General features: G+C 39.5%; 1 protein-coding gene across 3 annotated transcripts in view; it reads right to left on the bottom strand.

Annotated features, from left to right (window-relative positions):
* RNF38 (ring finger protein 38) overlaps positions 1 to 25615 on the bottom strand; it is a 123131-nt gene that overhangs the window by 60454 nt on the left and 37062 nt on the right. For all 3 annotated transcript variants that reach the window (XM_060014514.1, XM_060014515.1, XM_060014516.1), the window contains exon 2: positions 10443 to 10513. In XM_060014514.1, coding sequence (XP_059870497.1) covers positions 10443 to 10513 — 71 coding nt within the window. The remainder of the gene's footprint in view (positions 1 to 10442; positions 10514 to 25615) is intronic.

The following is a 25615-nucleotide window of genomic DNA, read 5'->3' as shown; positions in this document are numbered from 1 at the left end:
GCATTACAGATCTTCCAACAGAATCTCAGCTATACAAGCTTCCTTACATAATACAGACCACCCTGAAACAGCTTTTCTTGTTTACTTGGGCATGGGCTATGTAATGAGAGGGGGAAATAGAGACAAAAATTGGGAACAGGGAGGGAAATTACCATTTGGAAGCTGTCCAATCCTAAGAGTCAGGTTCCTCAAGTGCTGAATTTCAGCAGCAAATATCTATTACAGTCCTCCAGGGTTCCTAACCCTTAAGCTTATGTGAATTCCCCCTGGGCTTCAGCCAATCCTTTGTCAGGCACTCTTTGAGAACCCTTCTCAAATGGCTGAGATCTTAGTTAACCGGGATCTGAAGGCTTCACCTAAGAAGTCTGTCTACATGTAAACAATGCTCCCCACACCTCAAGGTTGAATCGTTGGAAATTCGTACTGCAATTTCTTTTCTAGTTGATTTTCTTAACCAGAAAATCTGGTACCCTGCTAATAAACACCTGATGAGTGGGTTACGTTTTAAGGTGGGCCACTGACCACCTAATGTGGCAGGAAGTAAATTATGCCAGAGCAGTGGCTCAACCCCAGTCCACCTAAAATTTTACTTGGTGTCGGTCCAAAAAGGTGGGAAGCCTTGTTGGAGAGGTGTCCAATGGATCTTTTTGCAATGATGGAAATGTTCAACATCTGCAGCATCCAAAAGGTAGCCATTAGCTACATACATATGGCTACTGAGTGAGCACCTGAAATGGGGCTAGTGCAACTAATGCATTAACCAGGATTGTTTAAACAGTCACATGTGGCTAGGGGACAGTACAGCACTTGTGCGAAAAGTAGTTGCTTGTAGCAAGAACTTTTGAGAATTCTGACTCCAAGACTGCCCTTTAAAATTCGTTTTCATGACAGAAATGAAAACTGTGAATGCCTACTAAAAACTTCTCCCTGGGGTACCTAAGTCATTTAAGTCCCCTCAACTTCTAAAATAAAAATATACCAGTATGTTGCTTACCAAAGAGGAAAATATTGCAGTTCCTTCCAATGTATCTGGTCACTGGGATTGTCTACCCTGGTGCCCTACCAGTCTAACACATGGGAATGACAGCTAAGATTTTTTTATTGGGCAGCATGGGATCCAGAGATAAATTAGGTGGTATTGATATCTTTACAATATTGAATCTTCAATCTGTAAACAGGTAAGATGAACCCTTCTATTTACCGGAGTTGTTGATTTTTTCAATAATGCTTCACAGTTTTCTGTAGAGGTCTTGCACATTTGTTCTAGGGTCTATTCTAGGTTTTATATATAATTATTAATTCTAATAGTTTTGTTAATTTTTTTTCAGTTTTCTACATATACAGTCCTGTTGGCAGAGAATGACTGTTCAATTTCTTTCTTTCCCACGTGGTTTCCTCTTGTCTGCACTTGCTAGGACCTCCAGTTCAATGCTAAATAGATACAAGTGAGAGCATGCATCTTCATCTTATTCCAAAACTGGAAAGCTGGGCTTCCCTGGTGGCGCAGTGGTTGAGAGTCCACCTGCCGACGCAGGGGACACAGGTTCGTGCCCCGGTCCGGGAAGATCCCACATGCTGCGGAATGGCTGGGCCCGTGAGCCATGGCCGCTGAGCCTGCGCATCCAGAGCCCGCAACGGGAAAGGCCACAATAGTGAGAGGCCTGCATACAGCAAAAACAAACAAACAAAAAAAACTGGAAAGCTTCCAACATTTCACCATTAAGTATGATGTTGGCCGTAGGTTTTTTGTAGATTCCTTTAGCAAATCAAGGGAGTTCTTTCTTATTTCAAATTTGTTAAAAGTTTATCATAAAATGGATATTTAATTTCATCAAAATTTTCTGTATATGAGATAATCATGGATTTTCTGTTACTGGGTGAATTACCTCGATTGTTTTTTGGAGGTTAAACCAATTTTACATTCCTAATAAAATCATGTCATACTGCACTACTCTTTTTATATATTGTTGGATTTGGTTTGCTAATACTTTGCTTAGAATTTTTACATCTGTGTTCTTAAGTGAGATTAGCTGTTATTTTCCATTTTTTGTAATGTCCTTATCAAGTTTTGTTACAGATATTATGCTAGCCTCAGAAAATGAATCACAGAGTATTCTCTCTTTTTCTATTCTCTACAAGAGTTTCTATAAGATTGGTGTTATGCCTCCTTTAAATGTTTGGTAGAATTTGCTGGTTAGCTATCTGAACTTGGAATTAGATTCCTTTAGTAGTTATGGATTTCTTGTTAGATTTTGTCTTTTCCTTATTTCTTTTCTTTTTTTTTTTTTTTTTGGCCACACCGAGCAGCATGCGAGATCTTAGTTCCCCAACAAGGGATCGAACCCATGCCCCCTGCATTGGAAGCATGGAGTCTTAACCAATTAGACTACCAGGGAAGTCCCTTTTCCTTATTTCTAACAAAAGAAAAACAATTATAATCTTAGGACATATATAAGGAAGAGCTCATTCTGAAACTCACAGGCAACAAGAGAAAAAAATAGATAAATTGGATTACTTCAAAATGAAAAGGCAACCTACGGAATAGAAAATATTTCCAAATCATGTCTGATAAGAGGTTAATATCCAGAATATATAAAGAACTACAACCAAACAAAATCCAAAACCTGATTATAAAATGGGCAAAGCACTGAAACAGACACTTCTCCAAAGACGTACAAATGTCCAGTTAAGCACATGAAAATATGTTCAACATCACTAGTCAGGAGGGAAATGCAAATCAAAACCACAATGATACTACCTCACACTCATTAGGATGGCTACTATTAAACAAAACAAAAACAGAAAACAACAAGTGGTGACAAGGATGTGGAAAAACTGGAATCCTTGTGCACTCCTGATGGGAATGTAAAATGGTGCAGTCACTTTGGAAAACAAAATAGTGGTTCCTCAAAACATTAAAAATAGAAAAAAAAGAAAGAAAGAAAGAAAGAAATGATCTAACAATTCCACTTCTAGGCATATACCCAAAAGAGTTGAAAGCAGGGTCTAAAAGAGATATTTGTGCACCTATGTTCCAGCAGCATTATTCACAATAGCCAAAACGTGGAAGCAACCCAAGTGGCCATCCATGGATGAATAAACAAAATGTATTATACACATACAATGTAATATTATTCAGGCTTTAAAGGGAAGGAAGTTCTGAGGCATGCTACAACATGGATGAACTTTGACAACATTATGCTAAGTCAGTCACAAAAAGACAACTATTATATGACTTCACTTGTATGAGGTACATAGAGCGCTCAAATTCAGAGACAGAAAGTAAAGGGCGACTGCCAAGGGTTGGGGGGAGAAGAGAGTGAATTATTGTTTAACAGATATAGTTTCCATTTTGCAACACAAAAGAGTTCTACAGATTGGTTGTACGATGTGAATGTACTTATTAACACTACTGAACTGTACACCTAAAAATGGTTAAGATGGTAAATTTTATATTGCAGATTTTACCACAATTTAAAAAAATTCTTATCACAATAGGAAAAGGGATATTTAAAAAAATATAACATCACTCCTTTGCTTAAAACCTTCCAAAAGGCTTCCATAATACGCAGAATTGAAACTTCTTTCCCTGGCTTACCAAGATCCACTTGATCTAGTCTGTGCCTACCCCTTCAACCTCATCTCATACCACCACTTCCACCCTCATCCACCTTGCTTGTGCACAACAGCTTTCCTTCTGTTTGTTTCAATTTTTAGCCTTATGGCCTTTGCACTAGATGTTTCCTCTCCCTAGCATGTTCTCCTATGGTCCAGATTGTCTCGATTTGTTCTTTTCCATCTGTCAGATCTTAGCTTAAGTGTCATCTTCTTAAAGGCCTTCCCTAACACCTAATCTAGAGTAGCCAACTGCCCAATTACTTGCACAGTACTTAAGAGTATCTGATTATTTACTGGTTTACATATACAGTTCATTTTCTGTCCCATCCACAAAAAATAAGCACCCAAAGAACAAGGACCTTCTTTGTCAGTCTTTTCACCATGGTACTCTGGTGACTCAGTTATCCCTGGCACATAGTAGACACTTATAAATATTTGCTGAATGAATAAATGCACAATTTTTAAAAAATGACCTAAAGCTCCACAATTGAAGACAAGTTAAATAAATTACCATGTACCCTTATGGTGGAACATTATATAGACATTTTAACTGATGTTTAATGTATATATAATGTGCAGATTATATTTTTCAATATGGCCATTGATACGTTCTCCCATCCTTCATTCTCTTCTTATTATGTAGACATTCCTCCCTAGTGGTAGGATTGATGCTCCCTCCTCTTGAATTTGGTAAGGCCTGTAACTATGGTGGAAGTGAAGCTTTGTGACTTCTGAAGTTGGGTCATAAAAGGCCATACAGCACCTGTGTGGTCCTCTTGGGACAGTCACTCTTAGAATCAAAGCTGCCATACTGTGAGGAAGCCCATGCTACATATAGGTGCTCAGGCTGAGGGCCCCAGTTGAAGTCCCAGCTAACAACCAGCATCAACCATCAGACATGTGAGTGAAGACATCGAGATGACTCCAACCTTAGCCACCATCTGACTGCAACTGCATGAGAAATTCCAAGCAAGAGCCCACCTAGCTGAGCACAGGAAAACCCAGAACCATGAAAGATACCAAAAGATATGCTTTGCACCACTGAGTTTTAGGATAATTAATTACACAGCCATAAATAATCAGTGCTTTAGTTTTGTTTTAACCATGCAGAGAATGCAAAGAAAAATTTGAAGAAAAAAAATGCATGTTAAGAGTGTTATCTATTGAAAGATGGTATGTTTACTTATGACATATTCTATTTCCCCACATTTCCCTAATGGAACACATGTAACGATATAATACGAGGCATATGGACTTCCCCGGTGGTCCAGTGGTTAAGAATCCACCTGCCAATGCAGGGGACAGAGGTTCGAGCCCTGCTCCAGGAAGATCCCACATGCCGCAGAGCAACTAAGCCTGTGTGCCACAACTACTGAGCCTGCGCTCTAGAACCCGCGAGCCACAACTACTGCAGCCCTCATGCCTAGAGCCTGTGCTCCACAACAAAGAGAAGCCACCGCAATGAGAAGCACGACGAAGAGTAGCCCCCGCTCACCGCAACTAGAGAAAGCCCGCGTGCGGCAACGAAGACCCAACGCAGCAAGCAAGCAAGAAATAAATAAATAAAATAATAATACGAGGCATAGGGAGATTTTTAAGCACAAGGGGCAAGAACAATAAAAGGACTTTTAACTGACATTTTTTAACTGACCAGAGAAGATTTAGGAATGGCCAATAAACATATAAAAAGATACTCAGCATAGTTAGTCACTAGAGAAATGCAAATTAAAACCACAATAAGATGCCACTTCACACTCACTACAGTGGCTATAATTTAAAAGACAACCAAAGGCTTCCCTGGTGGCGCAGTGGTTAAGAATCCACTGGCTAATGCAGGGGACACGGGTTCAAGCCCTGGTCTGGGAAGATCCCACATGCCACAGAGCAACTAAGCCTGTGCGCCACAACTACTGAGCCTGCACTCTAGAGCCCGCGAGCCACAACTACTGAGCCTGTGTGCCACAACTACTGAAGCCCGCGTGCCTAGAGCCCGTGCTCCGCAACAAGAGAAGCCACCGCAATGAGAAGCCCATGCACCGCAACGAAGAGTAGCCCCTGCTCGTTGCAACTAGAGAAAGCCACACACAGCAACGAAGAACCAAAGTAGCTATCAATCAATCAATCAATTTATAAAAGACAACCAGGAAAAAAGTATTGGCAAGTATGTGAAGAAACTGGAACCCTCAATTGGAATGCAAAATGGTGCAGCCACTTTGGAAAAGTTTGGCAGATCCTCAAATTGTTAAAATCATGTGAAAACAAAAACACACTCACAGGCAAATGTTCACAGCAGTGTTATTCACAATAACCAGAGCATGGAAACAAATATCCACTAACTGGGGAACTGATAAACAAAATGTGCTAGATCCACACAATGGAATATTATTCACCCATAAAAAGGAATGAAGTACTGATTTATGCTACAACATAGACAAACCCATGAAATCATCATGCTAAGTGAGAGAAGCCAGACACAAAAGGCCACATATTGTGTGATTCCATTTATATGAAATGTGCAGAACAGGCAAATCCATAGAGACAGAAAGATTAGTGGTTGCCAGGAGCTGGCGGGAAGGAATAATGGGGAGTGATTGTTAATGGGTATAGGTTTTTTGCGGGGTGGTGGTAAGTGTTCTAAAATTAGATAGTAGAGATAGATGAACAACTCTTTGAATATACTAAAAACCACTGTTTGAAAAGATGAAAAATATTTTACACAAATATAACTTTAAAAAATCTGGTTAATACTAAAATTCCAATTGCTGTTACTTCTGGGGAGAGGGATTGAAGGTAGTGCTGCATATCTTTTTACAATCAACATGTAATTTTTAAAAAAACTAAAAACTTAAAAAATTAAGATAAAAGGAAGTATACAGTCATGGAAGAAAAAACAGTATAGCACATTTCCCATCTTTCTGAAAGCAGTCTGTGTGCGAATACCTGTACACAACTCAGATTGGTACCGTCTTCCATGACAAAGGGACTGAAGGCTAGCAAAAGGAAGTTTTGTCCAGAAAAGACTTCTGCTCTGAGGAGCCATTCACATGCAGTTTAGAAAGAACTCTCCATTTCCCTCTCTCAAATGGCCAGACTTCCCAGAAGTATTACCAGGCCACTATGAAAGAGTGTACCATTGAGGCTACAAATTAATTCATCTCACCTGAAGGAATAGTCTCCTTTTATCATATTGTTCAATGTTTTATCTCATTCTCAGGACAGACCTATTCCCCCATGTCAAGCTTGTTCTCACTGTGAAGATGACTACTTAATAATCCCAAGGTGACATTAGCTGATTTAGGTTAACTTCAGTATCTAAGTGAAACATAAATATGCTATCACAATCACATTTTTGTGTTATTCTTTATACTTTTAAACTGCTTCTACATAACCATCACATTTGATCAGTGCAATACAGCAACACACAATGTGAGGTTTCTTATAAAGAAGCACAGATTTCTGAGTATGAATCAGGGCAGGGGTGTCAGGTTAGAGAAGCCTGGAGTAACAAATAGTCATGAATCACAATGGAGGCCAAAAGGAGCTGGGCAAGAAAAAACTGACAGGCAAAGATTACCTGCCAAGTGACTTGGTTCACTGTGATTCTCCAGGGCCTTCTCCACTTGAAGATATTTTCCCCTGAGCATGTCAGAGTTGAGTGGGTAAAGCTACATTAGGAACAGATTTCTTCAGATGGTCAAGTACAGACTCTGGAATTAGGTAGCTTGTGTTTGAATCACAGTTTTACTACTTACTAACTGGGTAACCTTGGGGAAACTACTTAATCTATGTCTCACATTCCTCACCTACAAATGGGGATAAAACAACCCCTATTTCAAAGGGTGTTTAGAAGGTAATCTTCTCCCAATACTCCTATATCCCTTACCTGATTTATTATTCTTCATAACACAAATGAACTAACAGTATCTTTATTTATGTCTTGCCATCTCCCTAACCCACTTACAGAGAGCAAGTTCCGTAAGAGTAAAGATTCCTGTCTGTTTTGTTCAATACACTGTCCCCAATGCCTAGAACAATGCTTAGTTCATAATAGGTACTCAAATATTGATATATAATAAGTGTTTGCTACCTGGAAATTATAGGGTATGACATTGTGAATGAATATAAAAATATTGCTGGAGGGCTTTGTGTCAATTGCTATGCCCAATATAAACTGAACATGAGAGTATGTAACTCACAGTAGTTAACAGTAAACCTCAGAGCTGGAAACAGCTCCTTCCCACACTGTAGTGACAAGCCGATGTACAGCAGCAGAGAAACTTAAGTTGGAAAACAAGCCAAACCATGGAATTTGGGGGCTTGCCACCACTTCCAAGGTTGTAGAATGGAGGTCCGACAAATGGACTGGCCCTTTTTCTCCTTTGTTCCACCCACATCACACATGAATTAGTTAAAATTCAGACAATGTTTAAGAAAAATCAACTTTTGTTCCCAAATCTGAGAAATGGACCATGCCTGAAAGCTAAGTGAGGATAATAAGCAAAGCATCAATATGTGTTTTGACAATGTTTTCAGAATAGCTAGACAATTACTTTACATGGCTTGTATCAGGGACAGAAGATGTGATCTAGCTGCAGCACTCCATGGTGACTCCTGAACAAGTCTCTTCTCCCACTGGGGTCACAGCTTGCAAGTTTATTTTAAAAAGAGGGTTGAATTAGCTGTGCTCTATAATCCCTTCAATTCTCAGAGAGAGAGAGAGAGAGAGAGAGAGAGAGAGAGAGAGAGAGAGAACACACATACCTATCCAAGTGGCATATATCAGATATCAGGCAGCAGGTTTTGTTGCTGCTTTTGCAAAACCAATACCCATTTATTATAGAAAGAAAGAAGTCAGAAGCTGCTACAAACACAGAGATCTGATTCTTGTCCTATCCACCACTCTCCTCCCCAGAATGATGTCTAATGATCCTATTCAAAACTGCAATCTGTAACATCCAACTCATGGTGGTCCTCATCCCACTTATTCTGCTGTACATTTCTTTAATCCATTGTGCTTATTGTAGCATACTATGTTACTTATGTGTTATGTTTATTTTTTTGTCTGCCTCCCCCAGTTAGACTGCACTCATGAAAAAACAGCAATCTTTGTTTTGTATCCTGATATATTCCCTAAGTGCCAAGAAACATAGCTGCCTATCAACAAATATTATTTGCTGACTGAATCAGTTGAATCAATTATAAATATAGTCAAGAGACCCTAATCCATTCTCTCCATTTCCCTCTGGTAAACCATCATAAATATATGCATGGTAGGCAGGAGAGGAGAGCAGTCTCTGACAGTTCTTTGATCTGCTGATCAAGTGACAAAAATCCCTAAAATTTCTCTGCCCTCCCCCCATGTATTTCAGGAAAGATCCCATCCTAAAAGCACAAGATGAGTCATACAAAGATTCAGAAATTAGGAGGAAAAACATTTTAAAGTAGATAAAAAGTATCTGGCAGAAATGGACAGAAATCTCATCTCTTGACTCTAAACCTGGAGACAGAACAGAGAATAGTCTGGCTTCTCCACTGTAAATGAACAATGGATAGAGGCATATTATACCTAGCTGCGGAAAGAAATTTTAACCCCCAAACATCTTTACAATGATGTAACACAATTCTTTGTAATATTACTGACCAAAAGTGATTTTGCCTTTTCTATCAGTCTTATTTTCAAATGCTCGTCTAAAATCTGTGGTATACTGAATTTTAGGGAGCTAACTATATAGTCTAGAAGTCTTTTTCAGTGGCTTGCTTCTAAAAGAAGTTAAAAGTTAAACCCATGCCTCTGGATTATTATCATAATAAGAGAGAATCTGGAATACTAAAATCATACCACTCTCTCTGTAAACAGACTGAAATCTGACTGAGCAAAGCTCACAAAGACAGAGAGAGCAACACACAGAACAAAAAGGCCATTTGGAAAATCCCAATGATCAACCAACATCTTGATCAAGCTCCAACAGGATGAGGGAGGAGGATCTTGATTACAACAGCGCAGAAAAACAGCACTTGGATTGGTCTGCCTGGGGAAACTACCAGGGGACTGATACATTCCTGCATACAAGACACAGGAAATGGGAGGGAGACCACTGGAAACTGATGATGGAAAAGACTAAATTTAAGCCCATCCAATATCAGCAGCCAGACGTTCCAAACACCAAGCCCACATTAGTATCTACTTCAAGGGCTGGGCCATCAAGGGTGCTGATGAGTACTGGAAAGCCCCCAAAGACCAGTTTCTTTAGAGATAAAAAGAACAGAAGCAAAACACCAAAAGTCTGGACCTGATTTAAAAAATAAAAAAGGCCCAAAGCAGGATTCTTTTGCATGAATCAGACAGGTTCCACCGTCATTCCTCAACATTTAAATTGGGCTTTGGAAACAGCCAAAAAAAAGTAAGCATGAGAATAAGCCATAATACAATCAACCAAAAAACAAACCAAATCGGAATGTCTGAGGTATTTCAAATTGAAAACAGACACAAATTGATGAAATAGTTATCAGCTTTGGGAGCACCTGTTCATATATTAAGATAATCCATCCAGGCTGTGCAGGAAAAGAAGAAGCACAGTGACAGAGACAGGAATGGGGGTAAGGAAATGCGTTATCAGGAGTCCAGCCCACCTCCTGGGAATTATCTGCAAGTTTTCTGGAGCAGTCTTAGTGAGCTGGCACACAAACCAGCAAGGCTCTCTGCATCTCAACATTGTGCCCCCCAAGTCACACTCTTCTGCCCCTACGACCAGTTATGCAAGTGAATCCAGTGATGTAAGGGCAACATGCATTTTCACCATTGTAGACATCAACACGGACCTCACCTTGTCACTGTCATCATGACAAATGTGGTCGTGATGGATGGACTGGCACTGAAAAGAAGCACCAACACTACCTACAAGAGAAAGGGAGGAAAAGTTAAGATGCAATAATTCCTTATATTTAAACGGCTTTACCAGTTAAAAGTGCCTTTATATCCATCATCCCATCTAATCCTCAACAATACTCGGAAATAGGCAGGATAGGGATTGTTATTCATGCAGTTTGAGCAAAACAAAACACAGAGAGGCTGACTTGCACAACGGAGCAGTCAGTGAAGTTGCAGGTCTGAAACCAGAACCCCATTATTCAAACCCCTAATTCACCACTTTCTACTACACTAAGTGGTTAGTTTTCAGAGTAAGGCCACCTAAGAAAGCACAACAGCCTTCAATAAGGCAAACTTCTATTTAGAAAAAAGTATACTGCTTTTCAGACTACACATAGTTTCTTTGAGGAAAAAATTGACCCTATAAATTTTCAGCATACAAATAACACAATCTAATACACAATCGTAAGATTATAAATAGGTTTTTATTACTTTAAAAAATACATTTTTAATATACACAACCATTTGTTAATTTGAAGAACTATCTCCTAATAACTGCTCTATGACAAAAGTGACATTTCTAACCAATAGGAAAACAAATGACATTTAAAAAATAATCTTGGAGTAAGAAAAACCTTCTGAAAGATGATACTAAAAGAAGAAGGTGTAAATGAAAAATCAGCATGCATGACTGTGGACCAAAGATGAGCAAAACTCGTTCTCCCAATGTATGAGAATTCAACCTTGGGTTAATCCCTGTTAACCTGATTAAACAGCATACCACCTATGTTACCTGGCAACATTTCTTAAGATAGAAATTACCAAATTAGTAAATTGCATCTGGACTGGAAGTACAATAGCCACTTAGTAGGAAGCCACGTTCTTGAACTTCTCTGAGTATGGTGACATGTTACCTAATTAGGCATGTCCTGGCGAAAGATCCTGGAAACTATGCCCATGGAGTTCTCTGCACCACACAATGTGGATTTCATCTCTTTGAATCTAAGCTGTGAGAAGAGCACTTCAGACCTAAGCTGTGAGAAGATCACTTCAGAAAGAATGAACTGCTGCAAGGACTCCCACTGTCTTACTGATAAGTTATAGCTTCTGTCCTATATTCTTCTGAATAAATGTTGCCAAGTGAGACCTATGGTGGTTTTACCAGTCTGAATGTGCAAATGTTTAGTTGAACCTAAGAAAACATCCCCCTGTCACTCCTGTGGACATTACACTGACAAATAAAATTATAAAATTTACAATGCCATCAAATCAGATGTCCAATTATTCTATATGCTTGAGAAAGAATGCTGCCAACTAAACTTTGACACATTTTCTTAACAATAAAAATTTTGGTTTTACACTTATTGAAATAACTCTTTTAGACTTCAAAGGCAGATTTTTATCATATATTACTCTTACGCATTCATAAAAAGAAAATGAGAAAATAACTGGTTACAACAGAGAAAATTATTAAAAACTACAAAGGATAAAAAGTCCTAGGGGAATTCCCTGCAGGTCCAGTGGTTAGGACTCTGCGCTTTCTGTCACTGCCGGGAGCCCAGGTTCAATCCCTAGTCAGTGAACTAAGATCCTACAAGGCTCGCAGTGCAGCCAAAAAAAACACACAACAATCCTTACTAGATAACTTTACCAGATAATTTCTTCAAATGTACAGAATCAATAATCCCAGTGACAGTGACTATTCTTAACTTCCCAATATAAACTGTTGTTTCCCAACTCATTTTATATAACATTGATTATAAAATATAAAAAGGATCAAAATAAGAAAACACTGAAAACAAAATAAGAAAACACTGAAACACAGGAATAAAAATACTAAATAAAGTTGTAGCATACAGTATATGTGTGTGTGTATGTGTGTGTATATATATATATATATATATAGCATACCGACAGCATATGTAATATAGTGTGTCACTATAATCTACTCAGCCTGATTCCTTAACTAATTCAATAAAAGAAAATTTATCAACAAAGTATTAGCATAAAAAAACAATTTAAAAAGTCTGATCACATCAAAAGATCTTTCTAATTTCTATTTCTCGGAAATATTAATAAGCTTAACAAGTTTTTGCCACTGGATGACAATTCTGGGAAGGATGAGATGGCGGAAGGTACAGGTGCCAAAAAGTTACAATTATGGATGAGAATAATATAAACCATAGAGTTCCCACTGGTACTGATAACAGTTAACATCATTTAACATATTCTACAACCATAATTTGGAAGAAAGAATATATATACGACAATGTCCCCAAATACTAAAATCTCCTGGGATAGTAGAATGACAAATCTAATCACAACATAAACTATTCTGTCAAAAATTTGGTAGGTGAGGGCTTCCCTGGTGGCACAGTGGTTAAGAATCCGCCTGCCAATATGCAGAGGACATGGGTTCGAGCCCTGGTCCGGGAAGATCCCACATGCCACGGAACAACTAAGTTCATGCACCACAACTACTAAGCCTGCACTCTAGAGCCTGTGAGCCACAACTACTGAGCCCAAGTGCCACAACTACTGAAGCCCGTGCTCTGTAACAAGAGAAGCCACCGCAATGAGAAGCCCACGCACCGCAACGAAGAGTAGCCCCCGCTGGGCGCAACTAGAGAAAGCCCGCGTGCAGCAACGAAGACCTAATGCAGCCAAAAATAAAAATAAAATAATTTTAAAAATCTGAATTATAGGGGCTTCCCTGGTGGCACAGTGGTTGAGAGTCCGCCTGCCGATGCAGGGGACACAGGTTCGTGCCCTGGTCTGGGAAGATCCCACATGCCGTGGAGTGGCTAGGCCCGTGAGCCATGGCTGCTGAGCCTGCGTGTCCGGACCGTGTGCTGCACAACGCGAGAGGCCACAACAGTGAGAGGCCCCCATACCGCCAAAAAAAAAAAAAAACTTTATTATTAAAAAAAAAAATTCAGTAGATGAGTTTCAAGGAGTTAGTAAAAATTATACTTTCAGTCTCCTATTAGTCTAATATCATGTAATACTGAAGTTAGACTGGTGAAAAGAACCCTAAGAACTGATGATTATAAGCATACATTTAGATACCTTTCAAAGAGGTACCAAAACAGACATTTATCTTACTCTTACGCAAAACCGTTGTATTTAACGTATCATGTTATGTGTGTTTCTCTTGGACACAATGTAAGAAAAATGAAACTTTGTTAGAAATAGTTCACATAATACCATCTAATAACTATGGGACCATTGTCAAAAACGTGGACTCCATGTAGTTGGAAAGATGAAGATTGAGATACATTATTTAGCAACTTAAAAATCTCTTCCAAAAGAGAGTATTAAAAATAAGTGAATAGACACATCCACATACAAAAAAAAGAACCTAGACACTAACCATACACCTTTCACAAAAATTAACTCAAAATGGATCATAGACCTAAATGTAAAACACAAAACTCTAAAACTTCTAGAAGATAACAGGAAAAAATCTAAGTGACCTTGGCTTGACACCAAAGCATAATCCATCAAGAAAAAAATGGTAAAATGGACTTCAATAAAATTAAAAACTTCTGCTCTGTGAAAGACACTTAAGAAAATGAAAAGACAACGCCACATGCTGCTAGAAAATATCTGCAAAATGTGTATCTAATAAAGGACTGATACCCAAAAGTATTCAAAGAACTCTTAAAATTCAACAGTAATGGGAATTCCCTGGTGGTCCAGTGGTTAGGACTCCGTGCTTTCACAACGGGACCCTGGTTTGATCCCTTGGGGAACTAAGATCCCACAAGCTGTGCAGCCAAAAAGAAAAAACCGAAAAACAAAACTCAACAGGAAGAAAATAGAACCCAATTTTTAAATGGGCAAGGTTTCTCTCTGATTTTTTCCCCTGAATATCAGAATTCACTCCTTTGCCACAAAGGGAAGGGCCCTTTGCTGGAAAACAATGCAGAAGCATCCTAGAGGCAAATGAAAGCACAAAAGCACCAGTTTCCCTCTCCAGCTGTCCCTGCCCCATAAGAAAAAGAATGTAGACAGATCACTCAAACTGAACTCCTGAAGAATAAAATACAGATCGTAAGCAACTTTGGATAGCTAGTCAGGGAAAGAAGCACACAGAGGCAAAAGAAGAAACCTTCTATACTAAAATAAAGGAGCCAATTTTTGAAAATTGAAAGAATCTAGCCAAACATACATTAAATGACAGTGTTTACCATGGGTTTTCTGATTTTTTCAAATGCATTTTATAAAGTTATTATTCCTGCTCAAGAACCTACCCTGGCACTCTACTACTCAAGGCATAAAGTCAATGTCTGAATCCTCCACTCCCCATGAGAAATGTGGCAGGATGCTTCCATGCAGACCAGGCTTGCTCCCCCACCTGGTGAGCACTCAGTGCTCTCCTCACACCTGCATGATAGTTCTCTCTCTAGGTTCTTAACCAAGACTTACATGGGAATAAAATTTTATCTTTATTTTCATTAACTTGAAACTAAATGTAAAAAATCCACTCTATTATGAATACAACAACAAACCACGTTAGGATTGACAGTACCTGCGATTTTGTCTCTAATAAAAACCACATATATTTTCATATAATACAGTTGCTGGAGGTATACTGCAATATCATTTACACTTATCATTACTCTAAATTTACAATAGCTCTTAGGCCCACTGCTAGAATGTGTTATTTAATACATTAAATATAATAACAAATATATTTTTATCACAAATTAGTTTTTAATATTTTGATAACTACATTCCAGTATGATTGGTTTTCTTTGTAATCTCATGTATTTTATTTTATGCAATTAAAAGTATTCTCCTGGAGAGGGGCCTATAAACTTCATCTGATTACCAAAGGAGTCCATGACACACCCAAAATAGTTACAAACTCCCAAAATGGTTAGCAGAAAGTGCTGGGACCAGAGGGAGAACCAGATCAGGAGCATTATAAGGGAAAATAGATGTGCAACATCTTGGGAAGAGTCAGACAAGTATGTGAAATCGAGGGAAGAGAACAGAAGTGAGGGCTCAAGTTGGGGTATGAAGCCCGTAGTTTAGAACTAGGAAACACAAAGACGTCGAGGTTGAAACAGCGGTGGCAAGTGGAGAAGTTTCTGAGCAACTGCCAAGAATATCAGATAGTGTTTTAAGTCCACAAGGGTAAAGGTAGTGAGGTAAAGCAGAGACATTATTTGTCATGTTCCCGGAGACCACTATACTGCAAAATCTAATGGTCAGTTCTGAATCCTAACCTTTCTTGATCTACCGGCAGCATTTGACCCAGCTGACCCTACTCTCCTTCGTGAAACCCTTTTCTTCACTTGGCCTCACAAAAGCTTCCCACATCACTGACTGCCACTCAGTCCCATTTGCTGGATTCTCATCTTCCCATTACAAAGGTTGGAATGTCCCGAGGATCGATCCTCAGACTTCTCTTTTCTATCTATATTCACTCCTTTAGTGATCCCAACTAGTCCCGTGGCTGATGACACCGAAATCTTTACTTCCAAGCTCTGACTCTCCCACCTCCCACCCCAAGGAAACCCAGATTTCCATATTCTGCTACCTATTCGAAATCACTTAGATATCTAAACAGCATCTCAAACATAACACATCCAAAACTGAGCTCTTGATCTTCTCCTCTAAACCTGCCTCCAGTTTCAGTAAATGGCAGAACTATTCACCAGCTGCTCTGGCCAAAACCCTTGGCATCTTCCTCAACTCCTCTCTTTAATTCACATCCCACATTTGATGAGTTGGCAAATCCTGCTGGTCCCACTTCAAAAATGTGCCTGAAATATAACTACTCAGCATCATCCACTGAGGCTACCCAAGCCAAAGCCTGAACTAATGCAATGGTTTCCTGACTGGTCTTAGTTCCACTCTTTCCCCATGAACTTTCCCTACCTCCTCCCCAGTCGATTCTCCATGTAGAATGACCCTTTTCAAGGTTCAGACAGATCATGTCATTCCTCCTTTGAAAATCTTGTTCCGTCTCTCACTCAAAATAAAATACGAAGTCCTTACTCCTTGGTCTATGAGGTCTCACATGACCTAGGTATCCTAGACCTTCCTGATCATGTCTCCTACCTCTTCTTCTTTCCTAAAAGGGAACTAAAACACAATAAACACACCTGTAGCAAATTATCATGCTATTATGTTATATCCTTAAGACACTGTCAAACAACACCATTTCTTCATATGCAGTAATAAGGCCTCTTAGTGCCAGGCCCATCTAGAACCCACACCCTCTTTGTTGACATGCAGCATGGTTTTCCAAATGTCATGTTCTCTCAAGGATAATTGGAATGTATCAATAACTGAAGCTCTTCTGCATATTGCTTTGAAGAAAAAAAATGTTGTACTGAGTTTGTGAAACATTAACATGTTATCTTCTTAGATAAACATCAGCAGAAAACCATTGTTGAGATATATGCATATTCCTCGAAATCTGGGTATAAAAAATGAGGGGCATTAAACCACAAAACAGAACTGCAGAGACTTGGGCAAAATGTGCACATCTCTTTAAAAGTGGTTAGGCTCTTTAAGTTGTCATGAAAATGTGGCATTTTGAGCACTGTTAGAATTATTCCTCAATGTGCACATGTGAGGATGGGGGTTTGCATTGTAATAGTAGTGGGTTAATCTAGAAGTATGAAGTGAGCCCCTCTCAAGCATTTCCTAGACTCATTTTTGGTTTTGTTTGTTTTTTTTGGCCACACCAGGCAGCTTGCGGGATCCTGGTTCCCTGACCAGGCACTGAGCCCAGGCCCTTGGCAGTGAGAGCGTGGAGTCCTAACCACTGGACGCCAGGAAATTCCCAAAGATTTGAGGATTTAAAAGTAAAGGTTTTGAGCTACAAAAGAGGACAATGGGGAGAGCAATAGCACCAACCTAAGCACCACATGCTTTCTGAAACCTGTTCTACAGGACCAAAAGCGGCTCCCACTGGCCAAACTTTTACCAGTTTAAGCATTAAAAAGCGGCTCCCACTGGCCAAACTTTTACCAGTTTAAGCATTAAAAACAACAACAAGAAAAGACTGTAGCTAACCAAAACACATATCAATGAAAATCTGGGAGTCCCTTAATAGCAACTTTTTAAAACTCATGCATTTATCCTACCTTTTAGAGTAACTGAATAGCCCTAGTTCTACATTGCAGAAGAATGCCAGCTAATAGATACAGAAGGAATTTCAGAATTAGAAAACATCATTTTGCAAGCCCCATAAAACTGTTGATTTAGGCAAGGGTCACCAATTAGGCTAAAGTCATTAAGTGCATGGTTGATGGGGGTTTGTAAAGTGCCAAAGTAACGCTACCCACGTTATCTATGGTTGCACGGAGAACCTAACTACACTGTAAAGAGACCTAATCCCACCACCTTAATCCAATGGCCAATCTTGGCATCGTTAACAGTGGGCCAACCAGATGTGACTTCTGATGTGATACACTGTGAAATTCAGACATAAGCTCTGTTTGGCATCCAAGCAAAAAATACTTTCCTTCGCTCCATCAAACTATTGGATATAATTGGCAGTTTACAGGAAATACAAGGGATAGACATCACAGGAAGCAATCAGCTCATCCAAAAGTTGGTTCTGCAGAAGTTCTCAATAAGTCAGTGTTATTATTATTATAAAATGAAAAAGAAAAGATAGGAACTGTGCTAGATTAAAAGAAATTAAAGGAAATAGATACAATGTGCATACGATTGCATATCACTTTAAATAAACTAGTTAAAAAGGATATTTGGGAGAGAATTGGAAAATCTGAATATGGTAAAATTAGATGAGATGAAAACTTACTGAAATAAAATGCTAACTTAAAAAAAAGCGGAGCTTCCCTGGTGGCGCAGTGGTAAAGAATCTGCCTGCCAATGCAGGGGACATGGGTTCGAGCCCTGGTCTGGGAAGTTCCCACATGCCGTGGAGCAACTAAGCCCGTGTGCCACAACTACTGAGTCTGCGCTCTAGAGCCTGCGAGCCACAACTACTGAGCCCGCATGCCACAACTACTGAAGCCCGTGCACCTAGAGCCCGTGCTCTGCAACAAGAGAAGCCACCGCAGTGAGAAGCCTGTGTACCACAACGAAGAGCAGCCCCCACTCGTCGCAACTAGAGAAAGCTCGCGCACAGCAACGAAGACCCAACACAGCCAAAAAGAAAATAAAAATAAATTTATTTTAAAAATAAATAAGATTTTAAAAAAGCAGAATAGAGAATATGAATACTATGCTTTCATGATGGTTAAATAAATATGTATATGTGTACACAGATATACAAAGGAAACGTTCAGAAGAATATACACCATGATACTAACAATGGTAATCCCTGGGTAACAGGAGGAAATTTTTTTCTTATTTTTGCTCATTAAAAAAAGGGCCTAACTCCAAGGCTAGCTCCCAGTATCCCTAGGAATACTAGACCAAATAGGACAAACAAACTCAAGAAAAAAGACTCAAAAAAAAAAGAGGGAATTCCCTGGCAGTCCAGTGGTTAGGGCTCCTAGATTCTACTGCAGGTGGGGCACAGGTTCGATCCCCAATTGGGGAACTAAGATGCCACAAGCCACACAGCAAGGCCAAAAAAAAAAAAAAGAGGACTCCAACAGCACCCCCATGACCATGAGCAGGATTCTTGAGGTTAACTATCCATTATCTTCTATCTCCTTTGAGACCCTGTCTACAAAATAATCTTGGTGGCAACTGTTAGGATGTTCTGCTAAGATGCAACCGTTAGCCTAAGTGTAGGCAGGGATATTTTTACTCCATTCTTTTTGTTATTAAGCTCCAGTCCAAATCTGTAATGGCTTCTGACAAAAGTACCTTGGAGAAGGCAGTTGAGACCAACCTATGAGCGCTTACCTGGCTCGTTCATGAAACCCCTCAAAGGTGATGTCTCTCTCCTCTCCATCCCATCCTCCCCCAAACACATACAGAGAACTGGGAGTAGAGACATAGATAGAATCACTCGCCTGGCCTGGCTCAAGGACAGCATTGGGCAGGTAAGGACTGAACCTCATGCCTCAGTGATCTACCTAGGGCTTTTTATATACCAGTTAAGTACATGAGATGATGATCAAGGCTTAGAACAACTACTGTCCACACATCCCAAGGAGGTCAAGTGATTAACTAGGGTCACAAGTGGGCCAAGATGGAAGTCATGTCTCAGACAGAATCTCTTTGATAATCCAAAGATTAGCAAGGGAGAATTCAATTATGCATTGCAGCAGATGGATTTGTAAGTTCCAGCAAGGAGACAGTAAAATTCAGATAAAAGATGCTAGGTCTTACACTGCTTTTAGATTCTTTAGGACACTGGTACAGGCCCTTGCACATAGTGGGTATTCTATAAATTTAATTAATTATTCTGAAATCTGGTCCCATTTTCTGAGGTATTAACAACCCTTCCAAATCAGTCTTTTGAAAACTTAATTAGCCTACCAGCCACCACAATCCAAATAATTGGCATAGATACTAAAAAGCATCTGAACTCAATCAATAATATAAAAAAACCAAACAGCTACTTTTTTGTTTATTCTACAATAAGACAGACAGGTAGACTTTTTAAAAATCCACCCCCAGGAACTTGCCTGTACTTTATAAGTAACTGTCACTGTAATTACTGTCCAAAAGAGACTCTCAGCACTTAAGTCTAATTTTTTGGTTCTGCTCCCATCTACTGCTTATTCAGGGCTCTTTTCCTTTCACTCTAGCAGAAAGAATTATTTTTAAGTGCCTGATTTTGTAGCAGGACACGAAAACATATTGAGCCTTATCCAATACTTGGCCTGGGGGCTGCTACACTCTGCAACATGATCTCTCTGGGTTTTAATCACATCACTTGCAGCAGCCTTCACAACTGCTACCGGGATACCAGAGTCTATGGCATGGCTTTGAAGAAAAGTGCCAGGAAGGTTCCGAGTTTTAACAACCAACAATTTCCATATGTCTGCTCCAAAGATTTAAGTATCAACCAATTGTTAAAACCCAACTTTATTTACACATCTATCCTCAATGCTTCAAACTTTCTCCAAATGAACTTACAAAACAGGCTGCACTATTTTTAGAAATCTTACTTAAAACTTACTAGACAAACTCTATTAGCTAATAATACACTTTAAGACATTATTAGGGACTTCCCTGGTGGTGCAGTGATTAAGAATCTGCCTGCCAATGCAGGGGACATGGGTTCGATCCCTGGTCCGGGAAGATCCCACATGCCATGGAGCAACTAAGCCCGTGCACCACAACTACTGAGCCTGTGCTCTAGAGCCCGTGAGCCACAACTACTGAAGCCTGTGCACCTAGAGCCTGTGCTCCACAAGAGAAGCTACCTCAATGAGAAGCCGGTGCACCACAACGAAGAGTAGCCCCCGCTTGCTGCAACTAGAGAAAGCCCGCATGCAGCAACTAGAGAAAGCCCGCATGCAGCAACTAACACCCAAAGCAGCTGAAAAAAAAAAGACATTAACGTAAAGTAAATGTTGATAAATAACATGGGAGGAAAAAGCCAGTCTTACTCTGTAAGTGACGATCAGTTGCTTATTTATTTTTACAATAAGTAATGATACTTCTAGCTACCTAGAGCAGAAAATTCAATTTCAGAGTCTCAGGATGTTTTGTTTTAAACTATTTTGTTTAAACAATGTTTTGTTTTAAACACATACCATTCAATTCGTCCATTTAAAGTATAAAGTTAAAAGTGTTTTTTTTTTAGTATATTCACAAAGTTGTGCACCCATCACAATCAATTTTAGAACATTTTCATTACCCCCTAAAAAGAAACCCCAGGCCATTACCTCCTTTTCCCCTTCTATGAGCCCCTGACAATCACTAATCTAACTTGTATATATGCCTATTCTGGACATTTCATATAAATGAAATCATAAAATGTGGTCTTTGTAACTGACTTCTTTCACCTAGCTTAATGTTTGTTTGCAAGGTTCATCCATGTTATAGCATGTTATCAATTCATTTCCTTTTTATGACTACATATTCCAGTGTATGGATAACCATTCTTCAACTGATGGGACCTGTGGGTTGTTTCCACTTCAGAACTATTGTGAATAGTGCTGTTATGACATTCATTTTTGGGTCGATGTTTGTTTTCATTTCTCTTGAGTGGAACTGTTGGGTCATATGTACCTCTACTCAACCTTTTAAGGAACTATTTTCCAAAGTGGCTGTATCATTTTACAATTCTACCAGCAATCTATAAGGATTCCTCTAGTTGTTTCTTGAATAGAATAAACCTTGGAGTCAGACCTAGATATAGTTCAGTCATTTACTGAATATGTGGTCTAAGGCATGTCATTTAACATATCACATGCCTTCCTCATCTCTAAAGTGGGAAGAGTAATATCTACTTATACCTACTTCACAGAGTTGTTCTGAGGATTATTATTAAGAGTAAATATATAAAAATGCTCACAGCACAGTGCCTGGCACATTGTAATTCAAGAAATGGTGTTATAAATAACACTTCTATTCAAACCAAGGCTGCTGATTTTCCTGTGAGACACTGCCTAACTCCTTAATTTTTTGCTAGAACTCTTTCATTGCACTCATCATACTGTAATTTTTTGGTTACATGTCTGTCTCTCCAACCAGACCATAAGATCCTTAATTTATCTTCAATTCTGGCAGGTAGCACGTTTCCTGGCTCATGGCAGGCACTAGGTAAATGCAGAAACAAAGGAAGGCAGAAAGGAAATAAAAGAGTGAAAGGCAGGGGTGAGGTGGGGAGGAGAGGGGAACAGAAAGCAAAGGAAGCCTTCCTGATTCATCCCCTCCCTTCCCTGGTCTGCACTTTAATCAGTCTCTCTACCCTCCCACCCTCTGTGAGATTTAATTATGCCTTCCTCCTTTCTCCCACACAAGCTGCTTAGGCCTCATAATATGTTTTGTACATAATAGTTAAACACATAGAAATTTGATTTCCCCTTCTGGACTATATTTTCTTTGGAGTCAGACACTGAGCCTTATTCATCTTTTTTTTTTTTTTTTTTTTTTTTTTTGAGGTACGCGGGCCTCTCACCGTTGTGGCCTCTCCCGTCGCGGAGCACAGGCTCCGGACGCGCAGGCCCAGCAGCCATGGCTCACGGGCCCAGCCGCTCCGCGGCACGTGGGATCCTCCCAGACCGGGGCACGAACCCATGTCCCCTGCATCGGCAGGCGGACTCTCAACCACTGCGCCACCAGGGAAGCCCCTTATTCATCTTTATAACCTCTATAGAGCCTAATGCCAAGTTTTGTACATAGAAAGCCCTACTAAAAAAGTTTACTGAATATACAAAGACTTTGTGCAATTGATTAGCTCTGATTTTATGCCTAACAAAGGATCAACCAAGTGAGGCAAGGAGTATGCTTCAGCTGGATAGATGCAACAATACACAAGCTGAGGGAAGTACCCTTACTTCTTGCCCTCAAGGCTATAATTCTTGAATTGTCTATTTTAAAGAGAGCCCTGAGCATTTGCTGAGCACCTACTCTATACCAGACACCTATGTACAAGACACAACAAAAAGCAAGCAAGACCCCTTGCTCTATGTAGTTTACAGCTCAGTGGAGAGCATTTGTCTTCTATCCTGAAGGTTCTAATCTCATTCATACTCCAGAAATTTCATCTCTGCAATTGCTTCATTCATTAAGTATTTATCAAACCCTCACTGTGTCAAGTCTATCCTAGGGACATGGGATAAATAAGACAAGGTCTCTGCCCTTCATTTACCTTATATTTTAACCAATTCTATAAAGACGCATTTCCCAGTCAACTCTGTGAAATGCCATCATGTAAAAGTAACACATGCACATAAGTTTAAAAAATAAAAAAGAATGAAGTGGTTTATGATGAAAAAAGAACTCTTCCACTGCCCGCCCCCCCCAACCCAGTCTCCCTTCCCAGAGGCAAGTATCATCAAATCTTCTAGGCATTTCCTCCAGTACTGACCTCAATTTTCCTACATAATATGCATATATGATGATTGTTTGGCTATCAAATTTTATGAGTTATTTATTGAATTTCTGTCATGCCACTATCAGACGACTAAACTCTTCCATCCCTCCTGTTTCACTTCCTATCTCACCCAGTCCTCCAACATAATTATGTCACATTTTGTGTTTGTATCAAAATGATAGTAATAGAAATTTCAGAAACAGATAAGCCCTCGTAAGAAGAGTAGGGTTTTCTAGGCAACAAATATAATCTAGTTCTTTGCAATTCTGTGTTTTCTTACCTAGCAGGACTTAGAGATTTTTATTTCTTAAAAAATATAACCTGTTTCAGAAACAGACTCACAGATATAGAGAACAGACTTGTGGTTGCCAAGGGGGAAGGGGGAAGGGGGAAGGGAGAGGGATGGACTGGGAGTTTGGGGTTAGGAGATGCAAACTATGACATTTAGAATGGATAAACAACAAGGTTCTAATGTATAGCACAGGGAACTACATCCAATCTCCTGGAGTAAACCATAATGGAAAAGAATATAAAAAAAGAATGTATATATGTGTATAACTGAGTCACTTTGTGTACAGCATAAGTTAGCCCAACACTGTAAATCAACTATATACTTCAATTAAAAAAAAAATTCTCTGACTTCCCTCAAAAAAAAAAAAAATCACCTGTTTCAAAATCGCAAAACAATTCATTTAAATATTAAGCTTCCCACATAATGCTGTCAGCTCCTAATGCTAAAGATAGCCTTCTGAGGGTATATTCATAATTGTGTAATAACGTTTTATAGATGAATCTTCCACTAAAATTAGGCTTTGATCACTCCTAAGTGGTAGCAGGGTGTTCTGTTTTGTTTTTATGAGGAAGGTACCAAAATGTGAAGAGTGAGTAGAAAACTAAAAAATTGGGGAAAGTTCATTGTAAAGTATCCAGGGATGTACTAAATGATCTCCATGGGAAAGCTGACATGAAACTCATGATCCAAACGAAAAGACAGCCCAATTCAGTTTGGAAAGAGCTAAACCACTCAGCTCCTTTTCTGAAACATGACTGCCCATTATTAAAATAGTAATGATAAACTTAAATAGCATATTTTGAATTATCATCTTAGATTCATTTATATCCATTTTTTCCTTCTGTAATGTGTGGAAGATATTCTAATTTACAGAAGCATAATCAATAGCAGGAAACAGACACAATAAGATTAGCACTAAAGAATGGGAACATGGGCTTCCCTGGTGGCGCAGTGGTTGAGAGTCTGCCTGCCGATGCAGGGGATACGGGTTCGTGCCCCGGTCCGGGAAGATCCCACATGCCGCGGAGCGGCTGGGCCCGTGAGCCATGGCCTCTGAGTCTGCGCGTCCAGAGTCTGTGCTCCGCAACGGGAGAGGCCACAACAGTGAGAGGCCCGCAAAAAAAAAAAAAAAAAAAGAATGGGAACATAAGAATAAATAATATAAAAATGAATAATCATCCATCTTTTAGCCTTGCCATGGCAACCTGGGTCACTAATCTTTGAAGTTTGTTTCCTGATCTGCTAGATCTGAAAGAAAGCAGCTTCTACCACCAGCAAAAAGTCAGGCCCTTCCTTTTTCCCTTTTGGTTGCCCCTACACAGCTAAACATTGAGGAAGCAAATAGGACAGGAATGGCTACTTAAAAGTCCACTTAGGCTGCAGTGGCACATGGCCAGCCCCTCCCTCCCTCTCCTGGCATTTCAGCTGATCAGGGCAAGAAAAGTGAGAGAATTCATGCGTCAATCTTACTATCGAAGATGCCACTTCTCACCCAGCATCAGATGGGTCACATGTATACTATCTGCTTTTTTTCTCAACAAATCTTACAATTAAAATATCTTCGTATATCAATTCTTGGTTATCTACGATGATGTTAGTGAGACCAAATATAAATGCCAGTATGTAAAATCAACTCAGAGGAAAATCTACCTAAGCTTGGTCAGTTACTGTTGTATCTTGCCTAAAATTATTCGCACATCCTTAATTGTAAAATATTTATCCTCCATCTGGGTAACTAATCCTTTCCACCTGAATTCAAACCTTTCTAAGGGCAACACTCTAAAATCCAGTGTTGTTCACTTATCACCTGATGAGTGATAAGCCAATTAATGCTACTTGCTGTCAGACTGAGCTTGGTGCTGGAAGGAGGGTAAAGGCAGCAAAAATATGGTCC

Source organism: Delphinus delphis, chromosome 6 (assembly GCF_949987515.2).
Source record: "Delphinus delphis chromosome 6, mDelDel1.2, whole genome shotgun sequence".
Classification (NCBI taxonomy): domain Eukaryota; kingdom Metazoa; phylum Chordata; class Mammalia; order Artiodactyla; family Delphinidae; genus Delphinus; species Delphinus delphis.
The sequence above is the reverse complement of the archived record's forward strand: the minus strand, read 5'-3'. Positions and strand labels throughout refer to the sequence as shown.